This window comes from Panthera tigris, chromosome D1 (assembly GCF_018350195.1).
Source record: "Panthera tigris isolate Pti1 chromosome D1, P.tigris_Pti1_mat1.1, whole genome shotgun sequence".
Classification (NCBI taxonomy): Eukaryota; Metazoa; Chordata; class Mammalia; order Carnivora; family Felidae; genus Panthera; species Panthera tigris.
This window is the reverse complement of record NC_056669.1, coordinates 88,673,591-88,687,705: the sequence shown is the minus strand read 5'-3', so window position 1 is coordinate 88,687,705 and position 14,115 is coordinate 88,673,591. Positions and strand designations below refer to the sequence as shown.

The 14,115-nt window shown below is 40.0% G+C and overlaps 1 protein-coding gene across 3 annotated transcripts in view; it reads right to left on the bottom strand.

Annotated features, from left to right (window-relative positions):
- TRIM44 (tripartite motif containing 44) overlaps positions 1-14,115 on the bottom strand; it is a 109,486-nt gene that overhangs the window by 82,598 nt on the left and 12,773 nt on the right. For all 3 annotated transcript variants that reach the window (XM_007082093.2, XM_042957539.1, XM_042957540.1), the window contains exon 2: positions 4,134-4,211. In XM_007082093.2, coding sequence (XP_007082155.2) covers positions 4,134-4,211 — 78 coding nt within the window. The remainder of the gene's footprint in view (positions 1-4,133; positions 4,212-14,115) is intronic.

Genomic DNA, 14,115 nt, shown 5'->3' with positions numbered 1-14,115 from the left:
TCCCACTCCAGTCTGAAAGAATGTGAGCCATTTGGCTTGAGTTTAAGGCACTTTTTTGAGAATAACTTCTTAAAGATTAGTATGATTTTTTGAGACACAACTGTGTTTTTAACTACTTGTTTCAAGCACACCAGACATAGGAAACAATGAACAGCGCATCTTAGATGGAAAGAAAAGCAATCAATACTAATAGAGAAAGCCACTAATAGAGTGGCTGTTATTAACTGCATAATAAGAGGTTAGTTGGACTGAGTTTAGCATGTTATCCTTTTGGTTCAATGTTTTCTGAGAGGCTGGACAGGGGGAAGAAAGGGAAAGGAATCAATGTGTTTTCTGAGTTTTAGTTTCTTCTGGGTAGGCTATGAAAGATTATTGCATAGTCACTTCATAGGAGAGCTGTGAAGAACTCAAAATGTTTTCAAGCTGTTAAAAATCCAGGTGTGGATGGACACGGACACAAGGACACAAGGACACAAGAACACACGGACGGACACACACACACACACACACACACACGATTAACTACATCTTTTAATTTCCCTGAAGTCTAACATAAATATAAGAAATCTACAGATAAAAATCGTGCTTTGTGCAATAAATGTTTCTGAAAAGTAGGACTGAAAAAAAATTTGTTTGCAAACTGGTTCGTATCAAACACATCAGGATGCCTTATTATTTAAAAGACCACTTCCAATGAAACAAACTAAAGATTGCTTGTTACTAAAAATATTCTCTTTCCATTGTAAACAAAGTTCTAGATCCCCAGAGATATGCACCCTTAAAACAGGGCTCACCATAGCAACATGCATGCACACAACTTAAGGTTCTGTGCCTTACTTCCCAACCGCCACTGGCTCTGATTCCTGTCCTCAGGCTCACCCCTAGTGGCTAGAAATTTGGTGTCCCCTGATGTTCCTCTGGTTTTAGAACTCAGCCCACTCCTGTACCATGGCATGAGCCTCCGTCACCCTCTTAAATCCTGACCAGAACCCTTCTCCCTCTTTCGGGCCTTGGTGTTTCTCTGCTGGACATGGTGCCTTACAGGAATCCTGTCCTCTCAGGCAGCCTCGGTGTACCTCCCTCTCCTCTCCTCTGCCCCCTCAGCTCAATTTGTTTGTTTTCTAAGTCTGAAGTTTTATGTATCTCATTTTTTTTTTTCAAGTTGAAATCGCTTAGATTTATTTATAAGGGCTCTTCTGGCCATCTGCTGAAAGGAATGAAAAAAAATCAAAACAAGAGGGAAGGAAAATCACTAAGGTCCACCATAGTCTCTAATCACCACAGACCCACTGAATCAGCAACCATGGGGGGTGGGCCCAGCACTCTGTATTTTATAAGTCCTCCAGGTGATTTTTAAAACATTAAAGGTTAAGAACCACTGGTCTGAAAGAAAAAGGGGCATCAGACAAATATTTAGGACAAAATGAGGCTTCTCATTCAGAATAATTAAGTCTACATTATTGATACAGAAGTATACCCAAGATATTCTGTGTAGTAAAACCACAGGTATAGTATATTTCTTGTAAAAAAAATCTTAGAAGTATATTTCCACATGGAAAAACTGTCTAGAAGGTTACACACCAAACTGTTAGTAGTGGTTAGCTTGGGGGAGATTCACTTGACTTTTCCTTTATGGATATCTGTATTTTTTAATCTATAAGCATATATTATTTTATAATTTTAAAAAATGGTTAATCTAGTCATCTTCCACTTCTCTCTGACAAAACTCAGAGGTAAAAATTAACTCAGTCCCCTGTAGATTTCAGTGTCTGGACTAATGAAGCTTTGTGATGCTTTAGGGAATTCTAGAGGAAGTGAGGCAGAGATAGTGCTCAGTGCTCCATGACTCAAATCAGTGCTTCTATGAAAAGCTCCTGTGCCAGGAAATGACAGGTCATAAAGCCTGAGAGATTCTGTCCCTCTTAAATAGGCCACCTTAAAAAAGATATGGTGGAGTTCTGAGGGAAAGCAGAACAAACTAAAAACTTCTCTCAGAAGACGACTATTTATTTGTTGCAAAAATGATATATATAGTGTCCCATTTCCCACACACCCCCCTTAGTGATCTGACATTCATTCTGCAATTACAGTGGTCCTTCTTCAAGCTAGCTCTGGGTCCATATAGCATATGTATACAGGAAACTGGAATGGGGCTTGAAAATAAAATAGATTGGTGGAAATAATCTGGGACAAGATAAAGAGAAGATAAGAGAGGTGAGTGTGTATGCACATATCCAAGATCAAGTCTGGTCCTAACAAATATCCTTTAGCTTATGATGCATCATGGGAAAATCCTGAGGCTTCCAGGAGTTGCTCCCATGGGACCACTCAATTTTTTCACCTCTGGCAAGCTTCCCATTAGAAGCACTATATGCATCCATAAAGGACCCCAAAGCACTTTACTTGTATTATCATCATGCACAGAAGCCACTCAATGTAATCTGTACACGTCCTCTTGCTCCATCACTGCCCACAAGCATGTGGGTGTGGCAGAAACAGAAAACACAGTTGTCTCCTTCAGGATAGACGTTGCCCCAGAAACCAGAGAAACTCAGTTAAAAAAAAAAAAAAAAGCTTTCAGTAATCTTTAATAATTAATTAGGTCATCTTCACTTAAAGAAAACTACTCATACCAGGGGTCTTTCTACTCTGAGCTAAGAAAATTGATGAAGGCCACCCCGATATTTTTCTATCAAGATCCTCTCTATCTCTGGAACCCTAACTATACCAGAAGATAAGAGATATTACCAACGTTCCAATACTGTCGATGCTATATGAAGAGAAAATTATTTTGCAGATTCAGGACCACAGCCACCTTTTGAAAAGCCTGTCATTGTCTGTGACTCTGCCCTGATAGTGTTTCCGATTAGAAAATCGAGGCACAATGTGATTAGAGGATAGAAAGGAGGGCTTGGTCTGCAGCATGACATAAAAGAAAGAGCACAGCTACTGGAGTCAGTATCAATCGCAGCTTTAAATTATACTAGATTCAGGGCAAATGGCCCTAACCTCCCTAAGCCTCAGTGTCTTTATCAATAAAATGGGAACAATAAGCTACTCTACCAGGTTGTTGCAAAAATCACAAGAATTTAATTCAGGGGGAATAAGAAGCGTTTAACGGGCAGAGAGTTTCAGTTTGGAATGATGAAGAAGTTCTGGAGATGGACGGCGGTGGTGGTGATGGTTGGACAACAATGTGAATGTACTTAATGAGACTGAACCATACAGTTAAAAATGGTTAAAGGGGTAAGTTTCATTATGTACATTGTACCACAATTTTTAAAAAAGGAATGTCAGGCTCCCAGCACAGTGTCTGGCTCCCAGTGGGTACTCAAAAAATGCTAGTCTATTCACCATATGAAGAACTTTAAATAAAAAAAATAAAAAAATAAAAAAAAAAAAGGTAGGGGATACAAAACGTGAAACAAAATTGTGCTCTTTTCCCTATTTAATTGTGAGAGGCTCTGATTGTCAGGAGAGCCAGCTGGCATCGATACCAAGTAGTGCCACAGTAAGTCTCCGGGTAGGAGAAGGGAGGCTGTGTTAGTCATAATCCCTCCGGCATGTTCAGTTCCCAGTCCACCCCCACCCTGGTATGGAATCTCCCAGAATATCAATCCTACAGCTCCTAACATCTTGCAAAGAAAGCTGGGAAGCTGAAACCATTTCCCAGACCAGACTCGAGGTCATGAGGACAAAAGCATTCGCAGTGGCAGCTGGTTCCTGTAAGTGGCAGAGAGACAAGATGCGAGTGCTGAACACCAACTGGAAAAGTCTGGAGCCTGTTCCAGTCCCCAGCATTAAGCTGATCAGTACCTCGGATGCCTTTGGCTGAATTAAATGGGCACAAAGGACAGTAGTCTCAAAGGCCTGTTAAAGGAAGATTAAAAATGCACTTGTCTGCAGTTCAGAGAAAACAATTAATGATTATGTGTTTTAAGTCATAAAACAGAGAAGGGAAAAAACAGATGACTTATCTCTAGGCATATGAGAACAATGCTTCTGACAGGCAGACTTAATTAGATCTTGATGCGACGTTCAGATAGATGATCATTAACATCCCTAGAACTTAGCTCAAGGAGAACGAAATACTTGGAGTACCAATACCAGATCAATTCCAAAACAATACTTACTTTAGGATCTGAGCTCTTGAACTTTAACCTTTCCACCAACTCTATCATAGCCGCCTTCAGTCCGCCAGAGTCTTTGCTCTAGAAGAAAGAAAAGTCAGGGGTCATTAGACAGTGTTTTGTTGCTCTTTCAAACACAAATAGCATTTTATGGGACAATGAAATGGAAAGCAATTTTTTCTTCTTATTAGCCAAGAGAACTAAACGACTAAGGAAAGCTGCACTGTCCCTCTTCCTCTATTGGACAAAGAGGGTCGGGACATAAATTGCCCACTGACCTGAGAGAACTACTGGAATGAAAACTAAATGCAATTTGTACAGGCTGACACATTGCTTCATCTCAGGGTTCAACTGCGCCAGTGCTCACTGAGGGCTGAGGGTCTGAAAAGAGATTTTGATCTGGGATGTCCATTTTATGACTTAGTGGTTTTTATTTTGAACTTCTACATGCCAATTACAGAAGTATACAGTATTAAATATTCTTGTAAAAATAAAAACAAAGAAAATGCCCCGAGATTTCAAATGGTATTACAGTGTGCTGTTGAGTACAGGCTTTTGAGTCAGACATGTAAGGTTTCAAATTTGGGGTCTGTCATTAACTAGTTGACTAACCTCAGATAAATTACTTTCTCAAAACCTTCTCCCCTTCTATAAATGGGGATAATAAGCAGCATTATTTTGAGACTTCACTAGAACAGTGTAAAGGTATTTGCCTAGTATGTGGCACTTAGTAAGTGCTCAATAAATGTCTGTTATTATTGTTATTTCATTAGAATGATTAGAGTAACACAATCCAAGAGAAATGTAATGTAAGCCATAAATGCAAGCCACATATGTAATTTTAAGAGTTCTAGTAGCCACAGGGGCGCCTGGGTGGCTCAGTTGGTTAAGCTCAGACTTCGGCCTAGGTCATGATCTCGCAATTCGTGAGTTCGAGCCCCGTGTCAGGCTCTGTGCTGACAGCTCGGAGCCTGGAGCCTGCTTCAGATTCTGTGTCTCCCTCTCTCTCTCTGCCCCTCCCCTGCTCATGCTGTCTCTCTCTCTCTCTCTCTCTCAAAAATAAATAAATGTTAAAAAAAAAAAAAGAGTTCTAGTAGCCACAAAAATAAAGTGAACTTAATTCTAGTATATTTAACTCAGAATACCCAAAATATTATCACTGCAACATGTAATTTCAACATGAGATATTTTATACATATTTCTCATACTAAGTCTTTGAAATCTAGTGTGTATTTCACAAATGCAGCCCAATTCAATTTGGACAAGCCACATTTCAAGTCCTCGAAAACTATAGATAGCTAGTAAGTACTGTGTTGGTCAACACAGACTCAGTGAATGGACTCTACAGGCACACAGCCTGGACTCAAGTCCCAACTCTACCACTGGCTGTGTGACCCAAGGCAACTTAGCCTCTCTACGCTTCTATTTCTTTACCTGTATAACACGAAGCTAATAACAATACTTGCTTCATGGGGTTATATCAAGATTAAATGAACTAGTATACGTTAAGGTGCTTAGAAAAGGACTTGGAACATGGTAAATGCAACAGATACATGAGACACTTTTATTATTGTTGTCTATCTGCCTCATAATGTTTTAAACTCCTTAAGGGTAAGAACTACATCCATCGCTGCATCTATGCCCAGCATCAAGAAGGGTTTGAAAAAGTCTACTGAACAAATGAATGAATATGCAATCTGAAAAAAATGAATGACCTAATTATAATACATGTGTAGCACACTCTAAAATCACATAAATTAGCTTATTTTATCTCAACTCCTTTGTGGGGTACGGTAGGATCATCACCCACATTTTACCAGTGAAGAAAAGGAAGCATGAGGAAGTAAAATGATGGTCATTTTTATGGGGAAAAGGATAATAAAGAGGTACAATATAAACAAACACTACAAATATCTGTTACTCAAAATTGGTCTCAGAATCAGTGATATTTTCCAAATTTGCAGAACCAATTCCAATTCCTCTAAAACAGGCAATACGTAGTAAGACCCCTTAAAGTAGATTAAAATAGACTAAAGGCTCAATGTTTTTTCCCCTCTAACTCTCTTTCTCTTCCAAGTCTATCCAGTAAAAGCCTGGTGTAATACGACTAGACTGGTATCTGCTTTAGATGTGCTCTCTAAACACAGAGTAGTTGACATTCCCATCCTAGCTGTGGTTCTAAATTTTAATAATTTGTAGTTTTAAAATGATGGTTCACAACTCTCCAAATTTCATCACCAATTTAAATCCTTAATCTCTGTGGTCTCACAGCAGACAGTTGGGAAAAGGAATCCAGAGGTCACATACCAGAGAGTTGGGTGAGACCGAAATACCTAAAAAAGGGTTAAGTCGCCAGACACAATCCTGCTTTTATGAGATGATCAAACAATAAGGCCTGTCTGGTGATATCATTTCTCTAACCTGCTTCTCATTGGCTGAACAAGCAGGTCACTTGTCCCTGGAAAGCTCTCTTCCCCCACATCCCAGCTGCCAGCGCCCAATTTAAGCTCTTAAGCAAGAGCCCTGATATATTATGACTTCCCCCCCGGCTCTAGACAACAGAAAGGAATGCACCAAAACTGTGCCTTAAAACATTCAGAAAAGAAATGGAACGACGAAGGAATCCCTAAGAAGCAGACAGCCCCTTTGCAGGCAGACGTGCCTTGTGTGGAGAGATAAGGGAACCCTTAGCTTTCTCTCATAAAAATACAGTGTGTCAGCAGAATCCTTCCTCCTCTTCACCAAGCATCAGCAGCACTGCCTACCCAGGGGAGAGACAGAGGAAGATGCACAGATATTCTCCTTTCAGGAAATTCACCCATTCCACCCCCACCCCACTCTTTTTGAGAATTATTCTCAGAGATTAACTGGGGTCTATATTGAGCCAGCTATACTCAGCCTCTAAATGGGTGGTGAAGAAAACATGCCCCAATGGCTTCCCCCCCCCCCCATTAAAATAAGCAGATGGTTAGAAGGGAGAGGCTCCTCTGGGCAGACCTGCCCCCAACAGCTGCAAGGCTGGGGCAAAAGTCCAAGTGGAAGACCCTGTCCCCAGATTCACCTCGTTTCTTTCCCCACACACCAGCCCCTTCCTGCACCTGAAAAAGCCTTGTGCACAGATGTGAAAACTAGTGCACCCAAGCTCTGGGAACATCTCTCTCAAGGAGTTACCCTTGGCCACATCTGGGATCTAGTTATACACATTCAGGGGTAGAATCTAACGGCTTGATCCATCTTCGGAGGAACAGACTCAGAAAGAGGCTCTACAGGCCTCGAAAGCAGATTCAAGATATTTCATCAGGTAATTCTTGAGTCCTGGATACTTGGGAGAGTAGTCACGAAGGGGATGGTGAAAGGAAGGGCCCTCTACAGCATGCTACGTAGGGTAGAAACACAGGGTTATCTAGGTCTGAGGTGGCATTTGAATTTGCATGTCCCCAAAGCATAGAGTAGTATGTTTTAGTTAATCATCTGTTTGCAAAAGGTAACCAGGATAGGAAACTATACCCTCATACTTCCCTACTGTGGGGGGAGAGAACTACTGCCTATGAAGCTGTGTTCTATTTGAGAAGTGGACCATAACAGTAAGAATAGGCAGGCTAATTCTAACCCTGTAGATATCTAGTTCCATAAATGGCCAGATTCTACTGTGTCACTCCTGTAGCAGGCATTTTGAGTGGCAAAGTGAGAGTCTCCTGATACTGCTCTCCTCCACCTCCATCCCACCCAATACCTTCCAAGAACACAGGAGTTCAATGTAAGCGTATCTTGTTTACACATCTCTCTCCTTCCCTGAAAGAATGTAGAACACAACGAGACAATTGCTATGTTGTGACACCCGACTCTTAGAGTTTGATCAATCTGTGGAGAGTAACATCCTTCAGAAAAGTCAGCTCATAAGGGTGAGTCATAATAAAGCCAAAGAAAGGAAAAATGCCTTACACTGGAAGGTGTTCTTTACTCTCCAAAGCACTTTCATATGCTCTTTCATTGGCATTTCACAATAGACTTAAAAACTAGTATACTCGCACTTCACAGCCAAGAAAATGGCTCATGGAAATCAAATGAGGAACCCAAAAATCACACAGCTCATACACTTTGTCAATGGCATTTCACAGTGACACAGTAACTAAGAGGTGCTATGTTCTCACTTTACAATGGTGAAAAAATGGTTCTGTGGAAGTCAAATGAATACCCAAATGATGCCCCCAAATCACAAAGCTAGTCAGTAGCAAAACCAGGATCAGAATGATTCAAATGAAAAAGATTGAGATATATATATAACAGAAGAGATTGGTGTCAAGAATACCTAAGAAAATACAAAAGGGATTCCTATAAACAAGTAAAAGTCAAATATGCCCCAGAGAAATCCAAACATAGGATAAGAACATAACAGAAATGTAGAATGGCTAATAAACATCTGAAAAGATGTAAAAGATGCTCAAACTTCTTGCAATTAACATATTTTTTATTCATCACATTGAAAAAAAGTTCTGAGGGTGCCTGGGTGGCTCAGTGGGTTAAGCGTCAGACTCTTGAGCTCAGCTCAGGTCATGATCTCGTGGTTCAGGAGTCAGGCCCACATTGGGCTTTGCACTGATGGCGCAGGGCCTGCTTGAGAGTCTGTTTTCTTCTCTCTGCTTCTTCTCTACATGTGCACTTGCTCTCTCTCAAAATAAATAAATAAACTTAAAAAACTGATAATACGAAGCGATGAGGGGCTTTGGTGAAACTAGGAACTCTGCTACATACCTGGATTCAAGGCAAGACATAATGATTTTTTTTTTTTAAAAACCTTGCAAAAGGAAACATAGTATACCTATCATTTATTTAAAAACAAACAAAACTATTACTTTTTATGGGTGCTATGTATGTATGTAAAAGACCTGAAAGAAATGACTGCAGGTGCTGGTATTGCAGATAGTAGTAGGAAGGGTCGTACATTTAGCTAAACGTATTCCTATCGTCTATTTAAGATTTAGTATCCATAAAGGTGGGAGTGAGGGAGGGAGGATAGGCCTACAGCTTAAGTACCTCTCTACATGAGTTTGCTTAAATAAATACTAGGGCACTGTTCCCCTTATACTGCAAACATATGAATCAGCAGGTAATAGGTTTCTTTACCTGGTGTTCATGTAACGATTCCAGGGAGTTAGAAATCCCTAAAATTGTATGCAAAATTTGGAATGTACTGCACTTTTCTAGGGAAAGGGGCTTAGTTTTCCTCAGAGCACCAAAAAAGTGTAACTTTCCTAGTGCAAAGACAATTGCACACAAAGAAAGAAGACCCAGGTTCTAGTCCTACTTCTGCTACTAACCACAGTGTGAGCCTGGGAAAGTCATTTTATATCTTTGGGTTTCTGTTTCTCAATATGTGAATAAAGAAAATGGACCAAATCAGAATCTACAAATTTGTAGCCTGCAGCCTACAGAATTTTTTTTTTTTTTTTTTTTTACTTTTTAGAGTGTTGTCCCACATAGCATACTGGGAATTTTAAATTAGTTGCCAGCATTTAAAAATCAGGAGATAAGCTAGAATCGTGTTCTTTGGAAAATCTAAAAGACCTGATTTATACTGGGCTTCCATTCTCATACAGCAGCAACCGGCTGAGTAAGGACCAGCTATCTGCCTTCTACCAGGCAAGCTCTCTCCAGTTTGCCATAGTCACCCTCATTGGCTTCTCTCATTTACATTACCTTCCTGGTCCTGCAGACATCTGAAGTGGCTGTCCCTGGAGGCAACACTGAAAAGTTCTCTACCTCTAAGGGTCCTCGTATTTGAACACCAAAAGTTGGGAGGTCTTTTCTTCACAGGGGTTGAGAACACCTCATCAACACATGTCCATCCAGTCACCTCCAAAATAAAAAAATAATGTAGCTCATTCTAATGTAAATGTCCTTTGAAAAAGCGTAAGGGCAGAAACAAAGGTGGAATACGGTAGGTGAAAGCGGCATCAGAGCTCAAGAAGTATCTCTTGACTTTTGTCTCTTGACAAGAAGTATCTCTGTAGTTTTATGGGAGTTAGTCTAGTCTAATGCCAATAACCAGCTGGACACCAAAAGAACAATCTGTCAGTAGAAATGCAAATGTTAATCACTTAAACATCCTCAACTGGTTCCTAAGTATTGACTTCTGCATTACAAAAAAATCAGAAGATACCGAGTTCAGAAAGCACACTGGTTGGCTGTTTTGGTTTTTTTCCTATCCCACTGGCCTTGTGTTGGTAACATGCTTTAAAAAAAAAAAAAAAAAAAAAAATCAACCCAACTTTGTTATTTTTACAAAAAGAGGTTTTTTGGGAAAAACAGTGGAAGAGGGCTAAAGACAGAATATACAACAAGTCCTCCTAAGGAGTCAAATCAGAAAGCAAAGCCTTGTCAAAAGGAAATGAAGCTGAGTTTTTGTATTACCACGCCATGCATAAAAATTCTTTACTGTCTTCAACATGACTTGATTTTCCAGCTCCGAGTCCACTCCTATGTTGGGCGACCACCTTCATACAGTTGCTCAGATCCAAAATCATTTCTTGGTCTAAGGAACCCACCACCAAGTCTTTCTAAACCTAACTCTAGAACATCTGCCGCCTCCAACTACTCTTCACCGTCCACACTACTCCTCGGGCCAAGCAGTAACACCGCCCCCGTTCTCGATACCCTACCGGCCGTTCTCCACACAGACACGGTGGTGAAACCGTAAGAACACAGGCCATGTTGCTCACACCCTTTCTTAAACAGTCTATGGCACTCAATCCTCATCATGGCCTACCTCATCAAGGTAATCAGACCTTATCTGTTACTATTGTTCCTTCATCCCCTACCCTTACTCATTTATTCTCCAGCCATCCTTTTTATCTTCCAGCAAGCTTATTCTGGCCTGGAGCCTCCTCACATTCTACTCCCTCCACATGAACCACTATGCCTCCAGATCTTCCCATCACTGGCTCTAACTCTACTCAAGTCACTACCCTCGAAAAACTCCTCAGATCCTTAAATAGCTTCCCTCTCATTCCCCATCCTGGTCAGTCTCCTCTCCTTCTCCTAGTTTCTTATTCACGGTATTTATCATTATTTGAAATACTATTTACTGTTGAACTTCCTCATGTCTGTTTTGCTCATACAATACGAGCTCCATGAGAGCAGGGACTTAGAACTACTTACTGTTAAATTCCCTGCTGTCCAAAAATACTCCACACCTGATTAAACGAATAGAGCAAAGAAAAAAATCATCACGCTACTAACTTTAAACACTACATAAAAACATCTCAATAAGTACTCTACCTCAAAGAACGGTGATAAAAATTAAATAAGATAACGTGGGAAGCTTATAGTAAGGAACTTAACACATACTAAGTTCTCAATAAGTTTTAGTTACTGTTGTTTGTTATTATTAATTGAATAACAACATACTGAGGGACTAGTAAGTACCAAGTACCAGACTCGAGAAGTGATAAATGGAAAAAAAATGACAAAATGATCTGTTATTAATCAAAATACTGTGTAAAATATCTAAGAGGAAAACTTCAGATAGAAGAGAAAGAACAGTTTTAGAATACTCAGAAAGTATTAAATGCTTTCATACAGAAGGTAAACATCAGAATGTGCTGGTACAACATTCAAGTTTAAATCTAAGTGGGAATAATTAAAACGTGGGAGTAGAGGCAACAGGAGGTGGTGGAAAGAACATGTACTTTGGTATCAGACCTGGATTCAAATGCTAGTCCTTCTACTTACTGGCTAGGTGACCTTCTGCAAAGCTCAAGCTCTTTGAGTATCAGTTTTTTCATCTGTAAAATGAGAACCATAATATAACTTATTGTGGGAGTTGTACCGAGATCAACTGAAATAATGAATGAAAAGCACCTGACCTAAAACCACTCAGTAACTATTATTATTATATTCTCATCTCCAGAAAGAGCCTCAAAATTCAACAGCAGACAAGAGTTTGTAGACCGCCTTAGTTTTATAACCTCAGCCAAAGATTAGCATTTTCATTCTTCGTGCACGTTAAGTCAGAGTCTACCACTCAACACAGGTTATACCCTACCAGGGTTCAGGCTGACCCAAAGAACAGAGAGGAGAGCAGAGGGATGCCTACACTACCTCTCCCCTACTGGAGAGAAAATGGAGGCTATTTTCTAACCAGAAAGTAAAGGGTGTATTGCCTCTGCCTCCCCTCTGCTTCTATAAAAATTTCCCACAGTTCAGAATGTAAAACAGAATTTAAAGAGGACAACCAGCAAGACTTGTGAACCTAAAATTAGACCTACCAGCTGTGTTTTGGTTAGCTAGTGCATAAGGCACCAGCAGGACACTGAAACATACAGGAGCCTCTTCTCAAAGATAAGGTTTTCACCAGACTATCTTGCCACCAGAATAGAGCAGGCAGAAGGAGCAGAAGGAGAGGAGGCTGAACACTTTTCACCCAAAGAAACTTGGTGTCCAGAACTTCTACTGCTGCCAGACTAATCGGTCTGGAATTGAACTCAGAACAGAACCTTAGATGGCTTTATAATGGTAATAAGAATAAGACCTACCAATTGCTGAGGGCTTATTATATTCCAGGCACTATGCTAGCCTCTCTACATGTATGATCTTTGTTTATTTTTCACTATAACCCAATAAGGAGAAACAATTAATAGCCCATGTTACAGACGAGGAAACCAAGACTCAGAGAGGCTGAATTATCCAACACGACACAGCTAATAAGTACTCAAAAGCACAGACTGCAAAGCCAACTGATGCAAGACTGCTTGGCCCTTCATATTTATTGTCCCATTTTCCCTTAGTAACAGACCCCAGCTTTTAGCTGGACACAGCCTAGAGAAAACATCTCCCCTGCAACTAGATAAGGCCACAGGACTGAATTCTGGCCAGTGAAACATAAGCAGCAATGTATACAACTTCTAGAGGGTTTCCTTAAAATGGAGAGGCGTGCCCTTCTTCACCTTCCTGTGCCTGCTATCCTGGAACCTGGATGTGCTGGCTGGAACACCAGCAGTCAACTTGGTCCATGACAATGACTACACCCTAAAAGTAGCAGAGCAGAGCTAGAAACAGCCTAGAGTCCTAATAACTTCACAGTTCCTCCATACTAGCCTTAGACTGCTTACATCCACATCCCTTTGACACAGGGAGAAATAAACATCTATCTTTTATTTTGGATTTTGCTATTATTTGGGATTCTTCCAAATTATTTCATTATTTTAGATGCAGCTGAATTAATGGAAACACTGATATACTAAATCATGCAATACTGTCTCTTTCAGTTTTTCATTGACACCCTAGGACTAGATATTTCATATCACATATTTACCAAATATTATATGTACATCTACTACTCAACAGGCACTGTGCTAGGTACTGGGAACACAAAGATAAATAACATAGAAGAGTGGCCCTAGAAGAGTTTATAACCCACATTAGACATGAAAAGATATAACACTGATACAGTACGGTATTTAATACCACAGTAAATATGCATAGGCTGTTGCTATGGGAACATAGAGAAGGGGTACCTAACAGTATCTAGTCTGTATTTACCTAGTAAAATCCTATCCATCCTTTCCACCTCGAATACCACTTCTGCCAAGAAATCTTTCCTAATTCCATGCTTACAGATGAAGTTAATTTCTCTTTTCTTTGAACCCCCATAGCATACTATTTGTACCTCTCCTCTAACATTTACACACAAACAAGCACATGAAGACTACCTCTCCTACTAGACTATAAGCTTCCTAATGTCAAAAACTTGTCTTTATTCTCAATATACATCATACAGCTCACCAAAATGACTCAAAAATTACTCAGATAAATAAGATTAACTTAAAAATACCAGTCTTTAACAATAAGCTAACTATATGCTGTAGTTTGTACACATTAAAATGAATGTCTTCTTTAATCTTTTACTGAAGTTAAAGGGTTACCCTGCTACCTGATCAAAAACTAAACACATCTGAACTAAGTTTAGCACATAATGAAATGCTGA